This window comes from Denticeps clupeoides, chromosome 1, assembly GCF_900700375.1.
Source record: "Denticeps clupeoides chromosome 1, fDenClu1.1, whole genome shotgun sequence".
NCBI classification, from domain to species: Eukaryota; Metazoa; Chordata; class Actinopteri; order Clupeiformes; family Denticipitidae; genus Denticeps; species Denticeps clupeoides.
The window spans coordinates 3,085,559-3,108,224 of record NC_041707.1 but is presented as its reverse complement, the minus strand read 5'-3'; the positions used below and the strand labels follow the sequence as shown (position 1 = coordinate 3,108,224).

The following is a 22,666-nucleotide window of genomic DNA, read 5'->3' as shown; positions in this document are numbered from 1 at the left end:
CCGCCAAGGTGCCACTGAGGTGCCACCGTCCCCACACACTGCTCCCCGGGCGCCTGTCATGGCTGCCCACTGGTCACTCAGGGTGATGGGTTAAATGCAGAGGACACATTTCACCATGACACCGTGTGCTGTGCTGCTGTGCATCACAATGGCACTCACTTCACTTTCTCTACCGGTAAGATAAGATAGAAAATGACAGAAATATGCGTGTTCTTTGGCATGATGTTCCTGGACGTGTTTTACTTCGCAGTGCTGAATTATTGGTCGTGGAACGAGTTGGTGCAGCGAGTCTGAAATGCCTCCACACTGACTCCATTTTGTTGTTAGCTCCCGCCATGCTACGTTAGCGCCATGTTAGCTGTCGCTCAGAACCACTGCCCGCTAAACACAAATAAACTGAATAAACTATTACCGATACACCAATTTCACAGATATCTACTAATTTCACGCCGGTGTCACCACCACTACACCATCAGTCCAAAGTTTGGACATATTTTTACATTCTGAACGCAGCAGCACCTGATTCGATTCCAGAAACCTTTTATGTGCCACCGCGGCCTGGCTGGCAGTGGGAGCTTCTTGCCAGGCCATTTATTCTCTTTTTATTTTAAACACGCGGACAGCGCTGATAAACACGGATTTCGCAGGTTCGGGTCTTACCAGACTCACGCCCAAACCGCAGCGCTATAAAATGTCTGTCTGTCTATCCGTCCATCTGATTCCCCTTCCACTCTCTCTAACTCCCTCTCACACACACTTTCTCTCTCTCTCTCTCACTTACTCTCTCTCTCCCTCTCTCTAACTCTCTCCTCTCTCTCCCTCTCTCTCTAACTCCCCCCTCTCTCTCTCCCTATCACTCTCTCTCACTTTCTCCCTCTCTCTCTAACTCCCTCTCTCCCTCTCTAACCCCCCCTCTCTCTAACTCCCTCTCACACACACTTTCTCTCTCTCTCTCTCTCTCTCTCCCTCCCCCTTCTCTCTCTCCCTCTCTCTAACTCTCTCCTCTCTCTCCCTCTCTCTCTAACTCCCCCCCTCTCTCTCTCCCTATCACTCTCTCTCACTTTCTCCCTCTCTCTCTAACTCCCTCTCTCCCTCTCTAACCCCCCTCTCTCTAACTCCCTCTCCCTATCTCTACCTCTCACTCTCTCCCCCCCTCTCTCTCTCTCTCGCTCTCGGAGACTCGGGCGCGCGCCGACGCGTGAACGCGCAGCAGAGACGCGTGAACGCGCAGCAGAGACGCGTGGTAAAGTGTGTGTATCTGCGGTTCGCCGCCTTCCTTCCAGACCTTTAAAGTTCCGCCGGATCTGTTCTTTTCTCACAGCAGCACGGGATATATTTATAGAGGGAGAGAGAGAGAGAGAGATGAAGACCTGACGCGTAACGAGGCGGCGTTTGGTGAAGTTTTCCACTTGTGTGTAATTTTCCCCAAAAGAAGACATGATTCCACCTGCAAATATGATGAAGGACGAGAACATCGGCAAGGAGAACGAGGAGGAGACGCACGATCTGCCCCAATCCCCTTCATCCAGAAACAACCAGGAGTCCAAGGTACCAACCAGAGTTTTACCTCATCCAACTGTAATCAACACATGGTCTTCTGGTTACCAGCTGATGGATGTCTTCCTCATCTTCACTGTCTTCCTCATCTTCCTCATCTTCACTGCCTTCCTCCTCTTCACTGGCTTCCTCATCTTCCTCATCTTCACTGGCTTCCTCATCTTCACTGTCTTCCTCCTCTTCACTGTCTTCCTTCTCTTCACTGTCTTCCTCCTCTTCACTGGCTTCCTCATCTTCCTCATCTTCACTGCCTTCCTCCTCTTCACTGTCTTCCTCATCTTCACTGTCGTACTCCTCTTCACTGTCTTCCTTATCTTCACTGGCTTCCTCATCTTCACTGTCTTCCTCATCTTCCTCATCTTTACTGTCTTCCTCCTCTTCCTCATCTTTACTGTCTTCCTCCTCTTCACTGGCATCCTCATCTTCCTCATCTTCACTGCCTTCCTCCTCTTCACTGGCTCCCTCATCTTCACTGTCTTCCTCCTCTTCACTGGCTTCCTCATCTTCACGGTCTTCCTCCTCTTCAATGTCTTCCTTCTCTTCACTGGCTTCCTCATCTTCCTCATCTTCACTGCCTTCCTCCTCTTCACTGTCTTCCTCATCTTCACTGTCGTACTCCTCTTCACTGTCTTCCTCATCTTCACTGGCTTCCTCATCTTCCTCATCTTTACTGTCTTCCTCCTCTTCACTGGCTTCCTCCTCTTCCTCATCTTCACTGTCGTACTCCTCTTCACTGGCTTCCTCATCTTCACTGCCTTCCTCATCTTCACTGTCTTCCTCCTCTTCACTGTCTTCCTCATCTTCACTGTCGTACTCCTCTTCACTGTCTTCCTCATCTTCACTGGCTTCCTCATCTTCACTGTCGTACTCCTCTTCACTGGCTTCCTCCTCTTCACTGGCTTCCTCCTCTTCACTGGCTTCCTCATATTCAATGTCTTCCTCCTCTTCACTGTCTTCCTCATCTTCACTGTCTTCCTCATCTTCCTCCTCTTCACTGCCTTCCTCCTCTTCACTGGCTTCCTCCTCTTCACTGTCTTCCTCATCTTCCTCCTCTTCACTGCCTTCCTCCTCTTCACTGGCTACCTCATCTTCACTGGCTTCCTCATCTTCAATGTCTTCCTCCTCTTCACTGTCTTCCTCATCTTCACTGTCTTCCTCATCTTCCTCCTCTTCACTGCCTTCCTCCTCTTCACTGTCTTCCTCATCTTCCTCCTCTTCACTGCCTTCCTCATCTCCAATGTCTTCCTCCTCTTCACTGTCTTTCTCCTCTTCACTATCCTCCTCGTTTTCACTGTCTTTTACTGCCTTTCCCCATCTTTACTCTCCTCCTCGTCTTCACTGTCTTCCTCATCTTAACCGTCTTCCTCCTCTTCACTGGCTTCCTGACATTATTGTATTGTAATGTAATGACTCTAGATGTAATTCTATTCTAGAATTCCAGTCCGTATTAAAGTCCATTTCAGACCTTAAGATTGAGTACACTTTCTTATTCATATATAATCCTTGAAATGACTATTAAAAATCGTACAATATGCAAAAGCCAGTTGTACCCGGCGTACAGTGTAATGGGACCGCCAGAGAGGACTGTCCCATCATTGCCGTTGGCATTTTGTCTGCTTTTCCGGCTCATGGTCATTTATCTGGGTCATCCATGGACAACTACAATTAGCGGGGAAATATCGGACAGGTCGCTGGTGTCCGGCCATTTTAAACCCGCTCACGCCAGTTGAACCGGTTCGTGTCGAATTAAAGGGACGCGGGCTGCGCTGCCGCTGACCAGTTTGGCCGTAAATTCCGTTTCTAATAGAAAAAAAACGAGTTGTAACGCAGACCAGGTGAGAGACTGAGGCGTTATTAGACCACAATAAATTCCACTGTAAACATTAAAATCATGATTATTTTTCGATTGTCATTGTGATACACAGCAGCACAGCACACAGTGACCCAATGAAGTGTGTCCTCTGTATTGAACCATCACCCTTGGTGAGCCATGACAGGCGCCCGAGGAGCAGTGTGTGGGGACGGTGCTTTGCTCAGTGGCACCTTGGCGGATCGGGATTCGAACCGGCAACCTTCTGATTACGAAGGTTGATTACCACTGACCCCAATTAGCTATGAATGGATCCCTCGAGGAGATTTCGGTGAGGAAAATGAGCTTGAAATCTCAGCCCATTGGCTCCCGTGCCGGCTGATAAAGTGCCGCTGCTGAAAAGCGGTTCACAAACGTACTGCCCGAGCGGCAAACCCAGCAACGGCGCTTCTCGCGATGTAAGACTGTTTGAATTTTACCCGCAACGAGTGCATTTTTGTCGGCTCTTTATTTACCTTCCTCTGCATTACATTTATATTTCACATTTGAGGCATTTGGCAGACGCCCTTATCCAGAGCGACTTACAACGTGAAGTGATCAGTTCTGGTTCAGTAGGACCCCCAACTATGAACACAATCTTTTTATTCACTCTGTTCTAGTTTCTATACAGAAGTCAGACAATCAGAAGGCTACAAGTTCATCTAAATATTCTCTAAAGAGGAAGGTGTTAAGCTGCCGTTTGAAGGTGCTCAGTGACTGAGCTGTTCTGACCTCGAGGGGAAGTTCATTCCACCACCGAGGGGCCAAGATGGAGAAGAGTCTAGATGAGCGTCTTCCTTTTACCTTCAGAGATGGAGGGACCAGGCGAGCAGTACTGGAGGCTCGGAGTATACGAGGTGCAGTGCGAGGTGTAATAAGGGCTGTGAGGTAGGATGGTGCTACTCCATGTTTGGCTTTGTAGGCCAGCATCAGTATTTTGAACCTGATGCGTGCAGCTACTGGGAGCCGGTGGAGGGAGCGTAGCAGAGGGGTGGTGTGGAGAACTTGGGAAGGTTGAAGATCAGTCGTGCTGCTGCATGCACACCATTCTACGCGTCTCTCAGCTGTAAAATAAAAGAAGATGTTTGTGGGTATGGTGTTGCCGCTGCTGCTGCAGCATGTGGGAAGCTTTCATTGATTGTGTTCGGATTGTACCGCGGGATCAATAGGTCGCCACAAGACCAACGTCCTCCCAGAGCCTGTGGCCGTGCTGCACCCGCTGTGATTGGACAATTCATCTTAATGTAATTAAACGGTTAATTCAGAGTTTTTCCCGTGCTAGAATTCCATGGTCCTGGTTTGCATCTTGTCTGGGTTCATGCAGATCTCATAAGCTGGCATCAGTATTTGTGCCATGCACAACTTGTCACGTCCCCGTCTAGGGGTTGGGAAACGGCGGGAATACACACGTGCCAGGCCGAAGTGAAATATCGTCCTTTTATTTACAGCGAGGAATGAACAACCAGCCAAAACCTAGAGTGCTGTACATACCAACAAGCAACAGGAGGGACAACACACCGTAAAAAGAGAGACATTACAGGTTACACAACAAAAACACAACTAACAACACTGACCACTCTAACACGCAACAAAGGCTCTTCGCTAACTTGTCTCCAACTCCCCGAATCTATCCTCTCTACCCACAACAATGCTCCTCGTCTGGTGGAGTCGTCCTTAAATGCTCCTGTCTGATGAGTTGATTGGCAGACTGATGATGAGGGAATAGGTAGGCGGAGCCATCAAGCCCAACCTCCACCCAGCAAACAGCCTAAAAGGGAAACACACACCAAACACACACCAGGGCCAGTGGTGGCCAAGCGGTTAAGGAAGGGAGCCCGTAATCAGAAGGTTGCCGGTTCGAATCCCGAAGCGCTAAGGTGCCCCCGAGGTGCCACTGAGCAAATCACCGTCCCCACACGCTGCTCCCCGGGCGCCTGTCTTGGCTGCCCACTGCTCACCAAGGGTGATGGTTAAATACAGAGGACACATTTTGTTGTGTCACCATGTGCTGTGCTGCAATGTATCACAATGTATGCAATGTATCTCTTTAACAAACACAGAGCACCCCCCAAACCCCTCTACAGCCCGAAGGACGCAATGCAACTTGACAGAAGAGTGAGAAACAGAAATGACCTCATTTTGATTTTCGTTAAACACGATAACGGCGTTCCAGGACGTGCCTTGAAAAGTTGAAGTTAAAATTCGCACACTTTCATCTCCGCCCTGCCAGCTTGGTTTCTGTGCAGTTCTACGGCCCAGAAATGGCATCGACTGATAACCAGGACTCGCTGGGGCTGCCCGGTGAGAGAAGTCCTTTTTCGCTTCAGAAGTGGAGCGTTGGGCGAATTTTCCTCGAAAAAGCGACCTGCTCCTTTTTTAGCGAGTGACATTTAGAAACCGTGAATTAACAGCGTCAGATATCTTCATTATGTCTTCTGGGTAATTAATCGAGTCTTTGGGGGTAATTAATACAGCTTTTCACAATGTGTTTATTTGTCACGACCTCAGCTGCAGAGACTCAAGCGCTCCCTGTCCTTCAAGACCAAAAGCCTCAGGAGCAAGAGCGCCGACAACTTCTTCCAAAGGCCCTGCTGCGACATCAAGTTCCCGGCCCAGCTCATCTCCGACGTCAGCTGCAGCACAGGCCAGCTGAGCGCCTGCGGGGTCCCGCCCGCTCTAACGGCCCTGCCACCCCACCCGGGCCCCGCCCCGCCCGCCACCGCGTGCCCGGTGCCCGCGCCCGTGTGCTCCCCGACCCGTGGCCCACACCCGCAGGACCCCGCGGCCCACAGCTTCGTGGAGCACATTTTCAAGAAGCCCATCTTCTGTGACCTCTGCAACCACATGATTGTAGGTAAGAGTCTTCTTCTTCGTCTGGGGTCAATTGGTCTTCGTCCGACGGACCACCGGAGCTGATCCCAGAGCAGATGCTCCAGTTTCATGCCCCCTTGTTAGGCACCAGTCCAACATGGGCCACAGGAGGGGGGTAACGAGGGTCTTCGAGACCATCTGTTCAGCAAGACTTCACGAACTAAATGGCGGCGCGTGAAATGAAACATATGATACCATATGGTGTCCGTTAGTGGACCAGCGCTGCTCGTCACATTCAGAGTATGTCTGTGTCTGCTTGTAACCGTTCCAACATGCGTTGTGTGTCGAAGATACTCGGCCTGGTTGTGGAACCCGTACTACTGGCAGCGGTCCGCTGCAGATGTCCACTTGTCAGGGTGAAGGGTTGATGTGACCAGCCACCTCCCCCCCATAGAGGCAAGAATAGAGAAAGAATAGGCAGCACTTGTTTCCGATTGGCTGGTAGGAATGAGATAATATGTTTAATGCGTAGGTATTTTTGGCCATGTTCAATTTAAAAACTTGTCAGGCTTAAAATTCAGCCAATGTGCATTTAACGTGCATGTCTTATTTTTTTGTAGTGATTCAAAGATCTGATAAAGATCTGATTAAAGGTCCCCTCACATGAGCATTTTTTTTGTTTTTATGTGGGGCTTATTGGTCCCCTAATACTGTATCTGAAGTAATCAACACCATTTACCAACCACAATGTTTGGTGCGGACAGGACGTTACGATACACATGATACAGTATTATACAGTAAATAAAACCTATATAAAAGCAAAAAAATAATAATTGGGGAGCTTCAAAACATCATAATCAACTCATTTTTGACATCATTATGCTTAAATGTTCATGGATTTAAATGCATGTGAAGCTGTGTAGCCCATTTTCAACTGGATTGATGCCTATTGTTTGCAGTGTCCCATTGCTAGATAAAAGTGACTGTCACCGAGTGGACGTACGACTCTGCATCAGTACTAGTGCTGATTGGCTGTAATGCCCTCTGAGGGGTCAGCGACGTCCACACAGCAGCCGTGTCCAGACGGTAATTACACAGGCATCCTTAAGCCTGCTGTGTACAGAGCCCTTGGCAGCGTGATTGGTCCATGCAAGATTAAAGAGGTGAGCTTGATTTGGTATTAGTCGGCCTTGTTGGATTTATGACTTCCATAAGGCAATGCCAAATCAGCTGAAGCTTCGCCAGGGTCCCTTTGTGCAGGCATTCAGCTGCTGCCTGCTAAGGGCTGTGAATCTTCTGGCTTGGTTGTGTGAGTTACCGTGTGTCTTTGATGTTGCATTTTATTGAGGATTTAAAAATTGGAGGAACAAGAAAAAAAAAAAGAGTTAAAAATCACCAAACTCTCATACAGCGTTGAGTTCCACCTCTGCACCTGGCCACTCAGGGCCCTATTTTCTCTGCCTTACAGAAGGCGTGGCGTATGGGGCAATATGTCATCTGAATTTACAGAAATTAAGACATCTGACTTGTTGCAGAGGAGGAACAAACCATCCAGCTCATGTTTGTTGGTGTGTAATTATTTCTGACTTCCAGAACATGAACTTTAAAGTTGAAAAAGGGGAGGAGCCTGTAGGTGTTCATTCTGGATGATTTAAACCCCTCTTATCAATATCCTGACGTGCCCAGGTGTAGCACAACATCCGTATCTGCAGGAAATGTGAACAAGGCAGCGATTTTGGCCATAAAAGCCAGGGTGTACCTGATTGAAAGCAGTTTTATATTCACCGCAGGTTCGTCAGGCAGCAGAACAAGGTTGTGCCCTGAGTTGAGAGTGGTGCCCTGTTACCCATTAATAGACAGAGCGAGAAAAATTGGAGAATAATAAATCCCTCTGTACTTTTTAAATGCCTTCTTGACTGTGAGTAATACTCTAGATGTAATAATGAGTAGAACATTTTTTTTTTTCTCAACCATGTATGCTGATCAGTCAGGGGTCGTGGTGGTGCAGGAGATCTGGGTTCCTAATGTTTTTTTTTTGTTTTGCACGTTTTTGCATTAGTGTGAGTGTTTAAGTTACATAAAGTAGTTAAATTGTGTGTGTGTGTGTGTGTGTGTGTGTGCGTGAGAGAGAGAGAGAGAGAGAGATAGAAACTTGATCTGGACTGAATGGCCCAGCTCAAGTTCATGGTTCATGGTCTGAATCACAAATTATTAGAAGCATCTTAATTAGATATACAGTTAATGGAAGGATGTGACAAACAATTTTCATCATGCTCTGTTTTTTTGAGATGCACTGTTCTCGAACACCATTCATGAACATCATGCCTGACGCATACCTGACAGGAGAGCTGCTGAGAAGTTGATGTGATTTAACGTGAATGTGGAGCTGTAGATGACAAGTGAAGGTGGACTGGAGGACTCCTGGCTGTGGTCTCAGGCTGTGGAAGCCCAGCCGGAGCAGTGAATGGTTCGGAATGGGTTGGGCTGGTGTCACGGTCCCTGTTACTGTCAGCTTCAGGTCAACTCAACAACCGTGGCTGCAGTCATGTTGGTCTGAAATTATCTCGATTTCAATATCTTGATTAGGTAGGAGATGCATCAAACATGACGTTTTGTGTTGCGGTTTATGCTTTCATAATGCGGTTCCCAGCACAATTTGGAACAAGCGACAGGTATTATTGATTTGTGGATAAGCCCAGTTGAGATCAAAATTGCAAACATTTGTATAAAAAAAAGTTTACAGTTCATGAGGTTCATTCTTGAATTAGGGGGTCACAACAATTTACAAATGTTCTACACCGGATGCCCTTCCTGACACAACCCTCTCCATTTACCCAGGCTTGGGACGTTTCTTTTCACGTCCCTCTTGTCGTCTGTGCACCAGACTGATTTAAAAAGTTGAGCGGAGCATTTGGCCCCATCCTGCGACGGAATCTATAATTAGAGAACTAATGTGTAATAGTGAAATGCACGTCTGTTTGTTTTAGGGAGCAGTAAAGCCCTCGAGAGCGCATACACTCGCAGGGAAAGACTAGGAGGCGTCCACGTGACCATTGATTAATCAATTGACCACCGGAGGCAAATAAATAGCTCCAGCGGACGGGAGCAGATGAGTGTGGAAATGAAGTTTGGAGCTTTTACTACATCCATGCGGAGATCTTTACGTATCTTTATAGTCTGTTGTGTCTGAAGACATCACTCACCTCGTTACCTCAATCGTCTACAAATTATCATAATTACCAAAATAATACCGAAAGCAATTAGAATGAAGTTGTCCGTATTTAGTCAACCACACATTGCACAGGGCTGCCGAAATGAGGTTGGGTCTCTCTGCTAATACAATTATTTGATACATTTGATAAAATTATCTCAGGTGGACGCTGTGTGAAGGTGAAAGTTGCTCTCCTTCAGTCTCATTCAAAGACTTCTCCATTTCACATTACAATGGCTCTGCATATAACGTGGCAGTACACAACAGGGTAAGAAACTCGCCTATAAAACCAGAAAGTCCCAGGTTCAAGCCCCACTTACTACCTGAGCAAGACACTTAACACATTGTGTCCCTGAGCAAGACACTTAACCCTGAGTGTCTCCAGGGGTGGACGGTCCCTGTCACTATTGATTGTAAGGCGTAAATGCTGGCCATTTGAAAATAACTCTAACTAAAGATATTATTTAGTATTCTTGACGAATAAAAATTAGACTAAACGTGGTTTACAAGATCTAAAAAAATCTATACTAAAATGTTTCATCATTTTCACTGATGAATCGCGTTATTATATTGGGGTTTCGGTTTCCTGTCCTGTTCCCTAACAAATGACAGCTCCTTCTGCCTTCTGTGTCTGGAATAGATGTTGAGTCTACAAGGTAACATATTATAATAAGATAACTGTTTTAATTATGAAATTGGTTTGACTCAAAGAAAATGTTGTTTTGTTCTACAAAGTACTATATTGACTGGGTTAAATAAAATTGCATTACTCAAAAGAAATACATTAAAATACAAATTTCATTGATTAAAATTAAACTAAAACGTCATCAGTTTTCATTTATAAAAAATAGACAAAAATATTCATGGATAAAAGAAGACTAAAATGCTCAGAGTTTTAGTCGACTGAAACTTGACTAGAATAAAATGAGTCTGGACGTGACTAAGACTAATAAAGACTAAAATGACAGCTTGATGGAAAGACTTGATTAAAACTAAACTTGAGACAAGCTACAACTGGGACCAGTTTGATTTAATGGCACAAAAATGTTCTCTGTCAAATATTAAACAGAAAGAACCCAAACTTGAGAGGAGCTCTTATTAAAACTTCATTAATAATATTAATAAGTGGTCTGCAGGTCTTTTAATCCTCGATTAGGCAGCAATTAGAGTGTTGATCGCTGGTGGACTCAGCAGGGGCCGGAGTAAGCTGCCCTTTCGTCAAACTTGATGTTCCCAGTTGGTGTCCCTTTCAACAGATGAAGGTGCAGTCACCTTGCTCTGTGTGCTTCTTCTGGGTCCCCAATGGGTGTCCTTTACAGTAACTGCCATTTGGGCTGCTCACGTGGACGAGGACAACATGTAGATGTGTGGCCTGCCGATGGCCGGTGATCAGTGCAGACATTGCTGCTAGAACTACATTGTCTTTACTTGTCTTATTCCCACTTTTTTGGACCCGATTCGGCGATGCGGATTCAGCTTTTGAAGGGAATGGCTGACCGAGTCCCTTTGAATGTCGCACGCAGGCACCACCGCCAAGCACGGCCTTCGCTGCAAGGCCTGCAAGATGAGCATCCATCACAAGTGCGTCGATGCCATTGGCCTGCAGAAGTGCATGGGCAAACTGGTAAGATCACACATTTCTGCATTTCACACCACGTTAACCAAGCAGGCAAAAACACGTACAGGGAATGTATTTACATGTATTTATAATCTCTATTTTGCAAGTTTTCCACTAATAACTGCTAGCTGAATGTTCTACACAGCAAATGCGCTACTCCTGTAACCCCACCGTGACAAACCCGGCCCAGGGTCAACCCATAATTGGAGAAATGCACGCCTGAGCCGTACATTTTGGCTACGACAGGACCTGGTTACTCGGGCCAGGTCAGGCCCGGTCGAGCTTGGTCGCTCAGCAGACATGAACTTCCAGTCTATCCTTCCCAAATTATTCGCTGCATATAAACATTTTTTTCAGTGATTGGTGAAAGTGTTTTGCATGTTGTAAACGTGTTTTATTGAACTAACCCTAAAACTACTTCAAATAAATACAGTTTCAAATTATCCTGGTGATTTCTTTTGATTGGTGCAAAATTGATAGCGATGGTCAGGGATTTTTTTGCACTGAAAATAAACCAGCCGTTAGTTTTGTGAAGTCTGTGCTTTCGTGCAAAGTGATGTGACTCACAGGCCAAGTGCAGCAGGAAACGGCGTGGAAGACGGGTTTTCCACCTTTATTCCCGTTTCTTTTTAGCGACCCCGGCCGAACCCGAGTTTCCTGCCGTTAGACGAAGATCCTGAGGGTGATTCACGACGCTGTCTGTTTCCCGCCTGCGAGCGGGGAGTGTGAGCGCGCGTTTTAATGAGAAGACGTGGTGGGCAGGGAGATGATGTCAAACACAGCAAGACGCATCCATCACTTGGCTGTCCTCGGGGGGGGGAGCAGTCACACGTCCCACGCAGGAGACGAAGGAAGCAGACAATTCCAGGCGGTGGGGTAAACAGGATGTTTAGAGGAGAGGGGCTTCCCGTCCCCTTCCCTTCTTTTCCAGGAGTTCCCTGAAGGGTCAGCTGAGCTTTTCGGGGATGCGATGGTCGTTGAGAGTGGAAAACGGGGTCGCGAGGTCACGTATCAAAAGAGGAATATTCCCCCGGCCGCCAGCTCTAATTTAAGCTTCCTCTCCGTCTGCTTTATTGCTTTTGGCACGGGCAGAGCATATTTTCCTGCTTTCACAGATAAAAAGATCTGAAGTGTATTTTATTGTCGCCGTCGGTGGAGGTCAGACTCTGAGACGTGTTGAACAGATAATCGTACGGTTTTTTTATGACTCACATCGCTTGGCTAGATGGAGGAAATAATTGGCTGTTTTAAATGGCTGGCGTTGAAGTGTTTCCCAGCATCAGTGCGCGCTGTTAAAATAGATGCGTAGAACCTTTTCTTCTAATGAACATGAGATATGTGACGTCGGGGTCCTCGAGTGGTGCTCGTGCCACTGAAGTGTGTCTTATTTTAGCATGTCACCGTTGGGGAGTTGGGGCCCAGTGAGAAAAGTGCAGATTCTGATTGCACAGCGGACCTCCAATAATGGGGAAAGGACACGCAACGAACAACACGCTAATGCAGTGAATCATCCAGTGATGTCCAAAAATATGTTTTATGTGGACTACCCTTCAAAGGGTTTGAAGGAAACAATCGAATTGATCAAAAAATCCTCTCCGGTCATATTTCATGTAGTAAATGATTTTAACTGATAATGATTGAATGTCTTCATACATGTAGAGAGGCAACGATTAGTCTTGAGTTTCAGTGTAATGCTGCTGTGTTCACTAATGCAACGTATGTCACTCGATTGATTTGATTATTAGAAAACCATTTTGCATGACTGGTGGCCTAGCGGTTATGGAAACCTGTAATCGGAAGGTTGCCACTTGATGAAGGCACCGTCCCCACACACTGCTCCCCGGGCGCCTGTCACGGCTGCCCACTGCTCACCAAGGGTGATGGTTAAATACAGAGGACACCGTGTCACTGTGTCACCGTGTGCTGTGCTGCAGTGTTTCACAATGACAATCACGTCACTTTCACTTAGAATTAAAACTACTTGAGGATCTGGCACAACCATCAAATGTGTGTTCAGTCGCAATTAAAACTTTTTATTAATGCAGTAACAATTTAGACATTATTTCTATTTCACAGATGCAAATGACCCTAAAGAATTGTAGTGTAAAAATGTGACTTATTTTTAGGTGCAACGTGTTTAGGTGCAAAACTTTTTCACGCCATTTGGCAGACGTCATTATCTAGACCTTTTCACGTGGGACTCTGGGCAGACTTCATGCTACATTGCATATTTAAGAAATAACGAACCAAAAATAAGTATAAAACGCTGACCTCTTAAGCAACTGAATTTGAATGGAGTCCATGCATGAGCTTGCGGGACTGGGTTTAAATGCGTCTGTTTCTCCCCAGCCAAAAGGCTTTCGGCGATACCAGAGCTCTCCTCTGCTGATGCAGGAGCAGTACGGCTGCATCAAGGAGGTCATGCCCATTGGTGAGTGGGTTTTCGCTGGACACGGGGTGACCGTAGCCCCGTCATTCTGACCCAGTGATGCTTCGTCTCCTGCAGCCTGCGGCAGCAAAGTGGACCCCGTGTATGAAGCGTTGCGGTTCGGGACGTCACTGGCACAGAAGACCAAGAGGGCCAGCGGTTCCGAGTCTCCGCACAGGAAGTCTGTAAGGAGCTGAAATAGAGGAAATGTCACGTCCCGGTAGCCCAGTAACTATAAAAGCCTCTTTATTCCTCATTCCTTACCAGTCAACGTTAGACCATTATCCACTGGCACACATTGACCAATGCAGCGAGATGCTGTGACCGCCAACTCTCCGCCAATGGAACACATTTACATTTACAGCATTTATCAGACGCCCTTATCCAGAGCGACTTACAATCAGTAGTTACAGGGACAGTCCCCCCCTGGAGACACTCAGGGTTAAGTGTCTTGCTCAGGGACACGATGGTAGTAAGTGGGGTTCGAACCTGGGTCTTCTGGTTCATAGGCGAGTGTGTTACCCACTAGACTACTACCACCCTACACATACTATAATTGCCATTACAACTTTGCCCCAATTTGAAACAATTAAAACCAATTAAAAAACACGATTCATGTCAATCTAAAGATTCCTGTCCAATGATGAACCTCGTCTCTAATCTCTCACTGACACATGTGTAGAAAATACGATAAGGTGTCCGAAATTATAAAATGACAACGTCATATATACATATAAATAACCGAGTACGGTTTTATATACAGTGTGTTGCACAGTAAATCACTCTTAAGTCATTTACTTAAATTCATTTTTTTTCCAAATGACAGAAACCTGTGTGTGATATGTGGGCTGAGATTTGTGCCAGTAGAAACTGAATTTTAATGAAATATATTTGCTGGTGTTATTAGTGTCATGCAGCAACTGGTGACCTGAGCTGGATAACAGTCGAATAAAAACCGAATAAAGCATTCGTTTGTGTTCTTTGTTCATAAACGCTACTTTTTTTTTGCCGCTACTTATTTTTTATTTCCATGACTTTTTGCCCCAGTCAGGAACTGTGTTAATAAAGGATTGTTTTATTTGGTTTTATTTGACTGTTATCCAGCGCAGGCCACGATTTGCTGCATGACACACGCTTCTCCCGCAGGAAGTTTCCCATTTTATCCCCATTCTTTCGGACGTAAAATTGCAGTTGCAATTTCATTGGAATTCAGATTCAAGTAAATAGTGCAAGTCCGATTCAGTTTCTACTGGCACAAATCTCAGCCTGTAGCTTTGCTGCATCAAATAGTCTTGGCTGGTCCATTTTAAAGCTGTTATTTTCTATTGTAGCAGACATTACATGACACCTTTCTGGAGAGACAAAAAGACTGCCTTCATCATAAGAGTTATAGGAATAAATGGATCTAGATTTTGCGGATAAACACATAGCAACACATGCCGAACAATGGGACTGAATCACAGGAAACTGACAGAAGTGTCAATTTATTTCCTCCTAAAATCTGCGGACTGCGTGAGGCGTGAACGGGAGGACGCAGGCGCTGTATAAATAGTTGCGTTTTGCATGAATGAAAAAAAGAAAAGAAACGATCCGGAAGAGTCCGCACTGCCCAGCTGGTGGGCAGCAGAGAGGAGCAAAGATGACCATTAAAGGAAAAGGCCACGATGAAAGGGGTTTGTAGCTCAGACGTTATAATGATCGGATCTCAGAGCAGGAAGAGACGATGACTAAACAGCAGTAAACCGTTTCGGGGTTTTAGATTAAGAGGATGTCTCCTGTCCCTCTGTTACTAATTTATACCGTGGTCTGGATGTCTGGGGTGTGTCTCTCTGGACAGAGTGTGGACCTGGCCGAGGTACCAGAGGAGGTGATGGCCCACAGCAGCAGCAGAGGAGAGCTGACCAGGAAGCACAGCGATAACGGTGAGCATAAGGAAGTCTCCCGGCCCTCAAGTGATGGTCCCTCCTGCCCCGCCTTCTGAAGGTCTATTAGGTTTCAAAAATAAATACAAATGGTCAAGACAAAGAGTCCTCCATTCAGTGATTCTAGTTGAAGTGGGTTTACCTCATGATTCCAGAAGCTTCCAGAAGTTGCGCACTTCCTATTGACCATATGCAGCAGATCAAGAGGTCAAAGGTTCTCTCCATTATAGACACAATACCAGTGGAGATCTTTGTCAAATGATCACTGCGTGATTTTCTTCTTTGATTAACGGATAGGGTTGTACAAAGCAGCACCTTCAGGACCTTCGGCACATTTTCATTTCATCTTTACATTCCGTTTAATTATCTGGTATGAAGTGTGATTTTTTTTATCCTTTGCAGCTCACTGCCAGTTGAGGACCTCTGAGACGCCTTTAACGTATTTGTCCTCTCGCTCGGTTGTGCTCCGGGGACTCTTTCTCCCCTTTCTATCCTGGTTAGAGCCAATAACCACTGTTCTGTGACGGTAGCAGCACAAAACAACCGTCATTTCTCAGAAGAAGACACACCGCCACGTTTCAGGGGAAGATGCTTTGTTTCCTGCACCCTGCATCTAAAGAAGACGACTGATAGTCATTATTTGGATTGACGAAGACATTTCTAATTGATCCCTTAGAGTTTTTTTTTTTATGTTTCTGTTATGATGAGGAGGAACACGTACAGTGTACTAGATCCACGGCGTCCATGTTCCAAATGTGAGAAATATGCCGATGAGATGCTGAACCTGGATGATTGGATGAAATGTAACTAATTAGCACTGATACTAATAGACTGGTTTTTAATGCCTCCCATTTAGGCCTTAATTCTCTGTTGCAGTGTTCACGCCGCTGGAGAACGGAACGGAGCATTTCCACACCGCTGACCGGAAACTGGATGACTCTCCGGTAAGGATGCCGGGACCGAAAAATAAAACAGACAGAGGGGTTGATTCCTGGAAAGAAATTGTTTTCCATCACATGTGCACGTACACATATCGTTTGGCCCTTTTGCTGTGGGTACTTCATAGAGTTCCTTCTCTGGACCAAAAACTGCCCAATCTGGCAACGCTGCTCTCACCTATCCCCATTCAATGTCTTCAAACAGTACAATTAGCTGCAATGACATTGTGAGCAGAGTTAAAGACGAGCTGCGGTGATGTAGATGGTGGTGACAAAACATGGTGGTGCACCATGCCGATGACCGTCGGTCTGCGCTGTCTTAGACTCAGCGAGAGAACTCATTAAGACCGTGTGTGCATGAGAGAAATGTTTTTTTTCATGAGAACAGTACAGAACTGTGCCGTCTGGTCTCTCTTATTTTAGCGAGACGTTGCGAGGTCACCAATAATGGCTCCCCAAGGTGTCCTTCTCCCCCCGCTCGCCCTGCTTTTGTGACCATGCACACATCCATAACATCCGCAGCACATCAAAGCGCTTGTAGCTGCTCCGTTTTTTCTTTTATAATGATGCGCCCGCAGCTTTTTCTGGCCTGTTATTTACGTGAGTGAAAATCTTTTCCAGAATTTGCCATTTTCGATCACCGATTCAGTGCTGTCCTGTTTAAACGATGCTGACTGCACACCGTGGTGTCGGTGGCACGTACTCCATGCTTTTTTTTGGCTCGCGGTAAGAGGGTCTGTGTGCATCTGTATGCTGGTCTTGGCTGGACCCGTCAGCTCGGAACGTTCCCAGGGGCGGACGGAAAAGTTCTCAAAAGAGAAATACACAAATAAGTACAGCATGGCTTCAGTTTCTCGGACTCTGACCCACATAATGGGCATTTTTTGCTTATGCAGAGAAACATCGTGGTTAACAACAAAGAAAAATTTAACAAAGTGTATTATACTGGTAATTATAACCAGTTTAAGCAGTAAATGTAGACTTGATAAGAAACTCTTGGAATCGCAGATATCATGAATGAATGAATGTGATCAAACCACTGATATGATATTCTATTCGTTGATTGTTAGGGTTAGACAACTAAACATTATTATTTTACCGTACATATGTCTCTCCCACAGCGACAGGCTGATGTATGAGATCATAGAGCTCAGAATCTGGGCCTTTAGAATGTTTAGCGACGGGTGATAGATGCTGCTATTTGGCCTCTTCATGTTATGGGTGGAATATTTTTATTATATTATATGATTTTTTTTCATGGTGAGACGTAGTGATGGAACATTATTCCATCGTTCAGGCAGGTAGAACGTTTTTGTCACTTGAGTAAACTTAAGTTGATTAGCATTTGAAAAGATGCCATCATGTGATACTGCAAGGTCACGTTAAGCCAGAACAGAATTTGGCGCGAGTCGGACATCCAGACAAATACAAAATACGGCTGAAACGGTTCGTATTTGTCTCATCGAGTAAAGTGAACGTCTGGCTCTCATGCCCTGGTTCCGACTGGCATTTCCCCTGCTCCGGCTTATCTGTCACAGTGCTGCTCCGCTGAGAGGAACTCATTCGTCTGTCTGACGGCGGGTCCATAAAACAAGCCCAGCAGACATTTAAACGGGACCAGGAATATAGCATGTTCCCGCTGTGGCAAAACAAAATCCGGAACCTTATCAAATTCAGGCCTGCTTCCTGATTGTTGCGATCGTCACCAAATGGAACCAAGCTTGGTAAATAAGGTCCAGCCATCTGTTCTAAAGACAGATCCAGATCATCTGCAGGGATGGCCGGTTGCTAATTTAGCTCCATATTTACCGTATTCGCCCGCAGACGCTGAGATTGTAGAAGAACGGAGAACGTAAAGTCCACACCGCCGCTCCCACTTCCGAAATAATAAGTGCATCGCAGCATAAGACAAACACGAAGAAGATAATTATCCGTCAGTGTCTCTCCCCGGCTCTTGTTTATCGCTCACTTTGGGACTGTGTTTATGTGAGGGTCCTTTTTTTTTTTTGGGGATACGAGAAGCTCCCGAATAGGAGCGTCTCCAGCGCATCTGAGGTAAACAAAGGAGAGGCGGCGCATCCTCCTCCGAGTGTCGATCGCCACTTCGTCTCGCAGAACCGGCCCTGCAATTTACACTTTGAGGGGAAGCAGAGGGCCGGGTGTTTATGATTGTCATCATATGGTGCCAAATGATTCATGCGCAGCAGTGCATATTGTAGATAGTTCAGCGCCGAGGAGGAGGAGGGACGTCTGTTTCCGCCCTACGCCGGGCAGATGGCCCTGACTAATCCCGTCTCTTTGTCTGTGCGGCCGCGCCGTTGCAGGTGAGGCGGCAGCTACGGAGGGACCTGATGCAGCTCAACGCCTATGTGGCCTTGTACAGCTTCACGCCACAGGACAGCCATGATCTGGAGATGAGGTCGGCATGAGGGCCCTTACTTATTCAGTTTTTGACAGGTGGACAACGTTGTTATGCTGCTGATTTATGGCACAGTGGGTAATTGAGTGGACCCAATGACGTCCCCTTGACCAAGCTACCGTCCCCACACACTGCTCACCAAGGGTGATGGTTAAATGCAGAAGACACATTTTGCAGTGTCACCGTGTGTATAATTGTGTATAATTGGAGTATTGCGTGTGTACCGTGTCATTTCTCTGTCATTTCGGCCCTCTACCCTCATACCCCCTGATGCCCTCAGATCGTGAAAGCTTATATTTACAGCATTTACCAGACAACCTTATCCAACCTTACAATCAGTAGTTACAGGGACAGTCCCCCCCGGAGACACTCAGGGTTAAGTTTCCTGCTCAGGGACGCGATGGTAGTAAATGGGGTTCGAACCTGGGACTTTGAGCCTGGTTTACAGGTGAATGTGTTACCCACTGGGCTACTACCATCCCCACATTTCAAATTCCTCGAGACTTCACCAGAAATCTCTGCTGACAAGTAGTCATCTCTAATACAGTTTTCTCTATTAAAAGTTCTCTCACCAAGATCAGAATTGGGGGTTCGAGCACTAAAGGTTTCCATCAGAGGATTAAAGTCAGATTTATGGGGATTGCTGTTTCGACCGTGAAACTATTTCATTTCATTCATAACCCAAAAGTGAGAAATGTGTAATTATCACTTCCTAGAGCATCCAGGTTATTCTGATGAGTAAACTTTTTTTTGAGGTTGAGGGCCGCCTTAAAATTCTCTTTCCTCTTTCAGGCCTGGGGACAGGATCCTGCTGGAGGACGACTCTGACGACGACTGGTGGAAGGTGAAGAGCCGGGGCAGCACCAGCGCTTAATACCACCACTGACTCACGTTTTCAAATGTCACTTTCCATTATCCAGCATCCATGCTCATCCATGCTCATCCTGAGTCAAAAGTACAGAAGGCCAGTTTATGGCCCCGCATCAGACATATGACATAATTGTGATGTCACTATAAGACAGACATCTTTACAACAAAGAAATCCTTACAACGAGTTTTTAGTCTGGAGCCTTAGGCTTCATCTGTTGGTATAAATTTTAGTAATTTAAATGAAGGCATAACTGATGTGTCTTCAGTGCACTGGCATTCACTTTCCTGCTTGAACAGGCTCTGAGAAAGGTTATTTAGGAGAACGTCTAACATTGGTGGCCTAGCGGTTAAGGAAGTGGCCCCGTAATCAGAAGGTTGCCGGTTCGAATCCCGATCCGCCAAGGTGCTACTGAGGTGCCACTGAGCAAAGCACCGTCCCCACACACTGCTCCCCGGGCGCCTTTCATGGCTGCCCACTGCTCACCAAAGGTGATGGTTAAATACAGAGGACACATTTAGTTGTGTCACCGTGTGCTATTTCACTAACAGTGTATTTTGAAACCAGTCACTTGCATTTCTAATGTAATGTTTTCTTATAATAACATCTGAAGAAAGCCCGGGCCTTGGCAGGACAGGACATTTCCATGTCTGTATTTCTGGAGGTTTTTTTAAATGTACTGCAATGCCCTGGCCCACCAGGTGGCGCCGTTCCTCTGTTGTATTTTTAGCCCTTGTGATTTTTTTTTCTCCTTGCCGACACAGCTCCCATGCTTCTTCACTGCCTATGTCGCTTTGCTCTTTTCTGCCATGTTTGACCCGCCTGGGAACCATTTTTATCTTGTGTTGGCCATGAAGACTATTTCTGATTTGTTATACTTTCTGATGCATTATACAATTTACAACTACGGTGTAATACCAGCATGCAAATGTTCTTTCAGGGTGTGATTGAAGACCGGATCGGTTTCTTCCCAGCATCATTCGCACAGCAGCTGAGAGCAGGAGACCAAGTATTCAGATGTAACCGAACCTTCATTGGGTGTAAAGAACAAGGCCAGATCACAGTTAAAGAAGGACAGGTGTGTAACACACTCACACACACACACACACACACACACACACACACTTTCTTTTTATATTCATTAGCAAATATGATAAATGTGTGGCTGGTAGTAGCCCAGTGGGTAACCAGAGGAGCCCAAAGTTCAAACATCATTTACCTTTGGGGGGCAGCGGTGGCCTAGCGGTTAAGGAAGCGGCCCCGTAATCAGAAGGTTGCCGGTTCGAATCCCGATCCGCCAAGGTGCCACTGAGGTGCCACTGAGCAAGGCATCATCCCCACACACTGGTCCCTGTAAAACTTAAATATGGCACCTTTGTGCCGTGGCTTTCTACTACTGACACCTACTGACACCTCTTCTTTTCTGTTCTGTTTTCTGATCTGCCAGATCTGTGTGAGCGGCGAAGAGGAGCACAGCGGCTTCATCCGAGTAGCCAGTGGGAAGAAGACAGGATTTGTGCCCTATGACGTCCTGGAGAACATCTGAAGGTGTTTGGACAGAAGGCTGTGGGACGTGGGACAGAGTGAGAGAGACAGGCTGCACCACTGCTGGATGTCTGCATAACACACAACAGTACCTGCAGACGAGTGTGTGGAAGCCACCACGATGCCTCGTCATCAGGGGACACATTTAGGACAGGATGGTTCAAAAATGAAGCACCGTACGTCCTTTGTCGTATGTGGTGGCCATCAGACTCTCTACTCTGTTTCATTAATGGATCGTATACACGTAGCAGGAAACCCCCCACTGCTTTTCAGCCGGCCACTAGGAGGCGCTGTAGCGTACGAAGCAGAGCAGGGATCACACACCCTGGCTGTTTTCCACCATGTGGCGTTGGCTTAACTCAACTTTTTTTGTATTTTTCTTTTGGAGTTACTGAAGATTGTTGTGAATATTAATTAGTCCAAGAGAGTCATAATTATCATTAGCAACCATGCTGATGATATCACACACGTCCATTGTTTTATATGCCTGAACACTGAACTGCGGATCACATGACTCACTGCAAACCACTGAAATTGACAGAAAAAAAAACCTAATTAATATTGCTTAGTTATTAGCCATTTCGTAGATATTAAAGTGAAGTGATTGTGAAACACTCCAGCACAGCATACGGTGACACGGTGAAATGTGTCCTCTGCTTTTAACCATCACCCTTGGTGAGCAATGTGCAGCTATGACAGGCGCCCGGGGAGCAGTGTGTGGTGACGGTGCTTTGCTCAGTGGCACCTCAGTGTCACCTTGGCGGATTGGGATTCGTACCTTCTGATTACGAGGCCGCTTCCTTAACCGCTAGGCCACCACTGGCCCACAAATATGATGAATGGCCTCTGTGTAAATGATCCCGTCATGTGCAATAATAGTTAATTTTGAAATGTTGGTTATTTAATTTTATTTCTGCGTGTGAATGGCTCTTAAGATGAAGAGGTGAGTCGAGACGGGTTGAGCAGATACCCTCCAGGGGTCCTAGACATCTTCTCCACTGATGACGTCTTCTCCACTGATCCTCTTGAGTCAAATCAGGCTTGGTGGAACAGAGAATTGAGTTATGCAGGCCTGACACCCTCCAGAGGTGGGCGAGACCAGGAATACACTGATCAGGGTCAAGATGGGTGGAGTCTTGTCTAAATGTCAACACAACCATGTCACTGCCGTGGTCAGATGGTCTGGAACGGACCCTTGGTCCCGTTAGAACCTCTAATTAGAAACAATAAATTAGCCACGGACGTCAGGTACGGTGTGTTCCTACTAAAGCGTGCAGTGAGCAAATAATAAAGGAATTCAGTCTCCAGCCCTCAGAGAATTATTACCGGTGTCGGAGTTTCCTCTGAGCGATGAAAGACCATCACAGACATATCACAGGCATGGGGGCCCGGCATGCGTAGCCCCGCCCTCTGCGGCCTGCTGTGGCGCCCTGGTCCCTGCGCGGCCGATGCGAATTCACTGCCACACGAAGGACTTTTCACTCTCGTTTTTTCTTTTCT

The 22,666-nt window shown here is 46.4% G+C and overlaps 1 protein-coding gene across 1 annotated transcript; it reads left to right on the top strand.

Annotated features, from left to right (window-relative positions):
• Positions 1-1,117: 1,117 nt before the first annotated feature.
• On the top strand, positions 1,118-21,869 carry stac (SH3 and cysteine rich domain). Its single transcript, XM_028987214.1, has 11 exons — positions 1,118-1,548; positions 5,915-6,260; positions 10,952-11,052; positions 13,396-13,477; positions 13,553-13,659; positions 15,312-15,396; positions 16,273-16,340; positions 18,659-18,753; positions 19,546-19,597; positions 20,562-20,699; positions 21,069-21,869. The coding sequence occupies exons 1-11, from the start codon at positions 1,438-1,440 to the stop codon at positions 21,165-21,167; spliced, it is 1,284 nt and encodes a 427-aa protein (XP_028843047.1). The 5' UTR covers positions 1,118-1,437; the 3' UTR covers positions 21,168-21,869.
• Positions 21,870-22,666: the final 797 nt, after the last annotated feature.

What these genes read in the sequence shown, in the direction of transcription:
- stac (XM_028987214.1), top strand. Translation starts at nt 1,438, where the DNA reads ATGATTCCACCTGCAAATATGATGAAGGACGAGAACATCGGCAAGGAG. An exon ending in CTGCAACCACATGATTGTAG is followed by an intron (nt 6,261 to 10,951) that starts GTAAGAGTCTTC and finishes TGTCGCACGCAG; the next exon opens with GCACCACCGCCAAGCACGGC. An exon ending in GGAAACTGGATGACTCTCCG is followed by an intron (nt 16,341 to 18,658) that starts GTAAGGATGCCG and finishes GCGCCGTTGCAG; the next exon opens with GTGAGGCGGCAGCTACGGAG.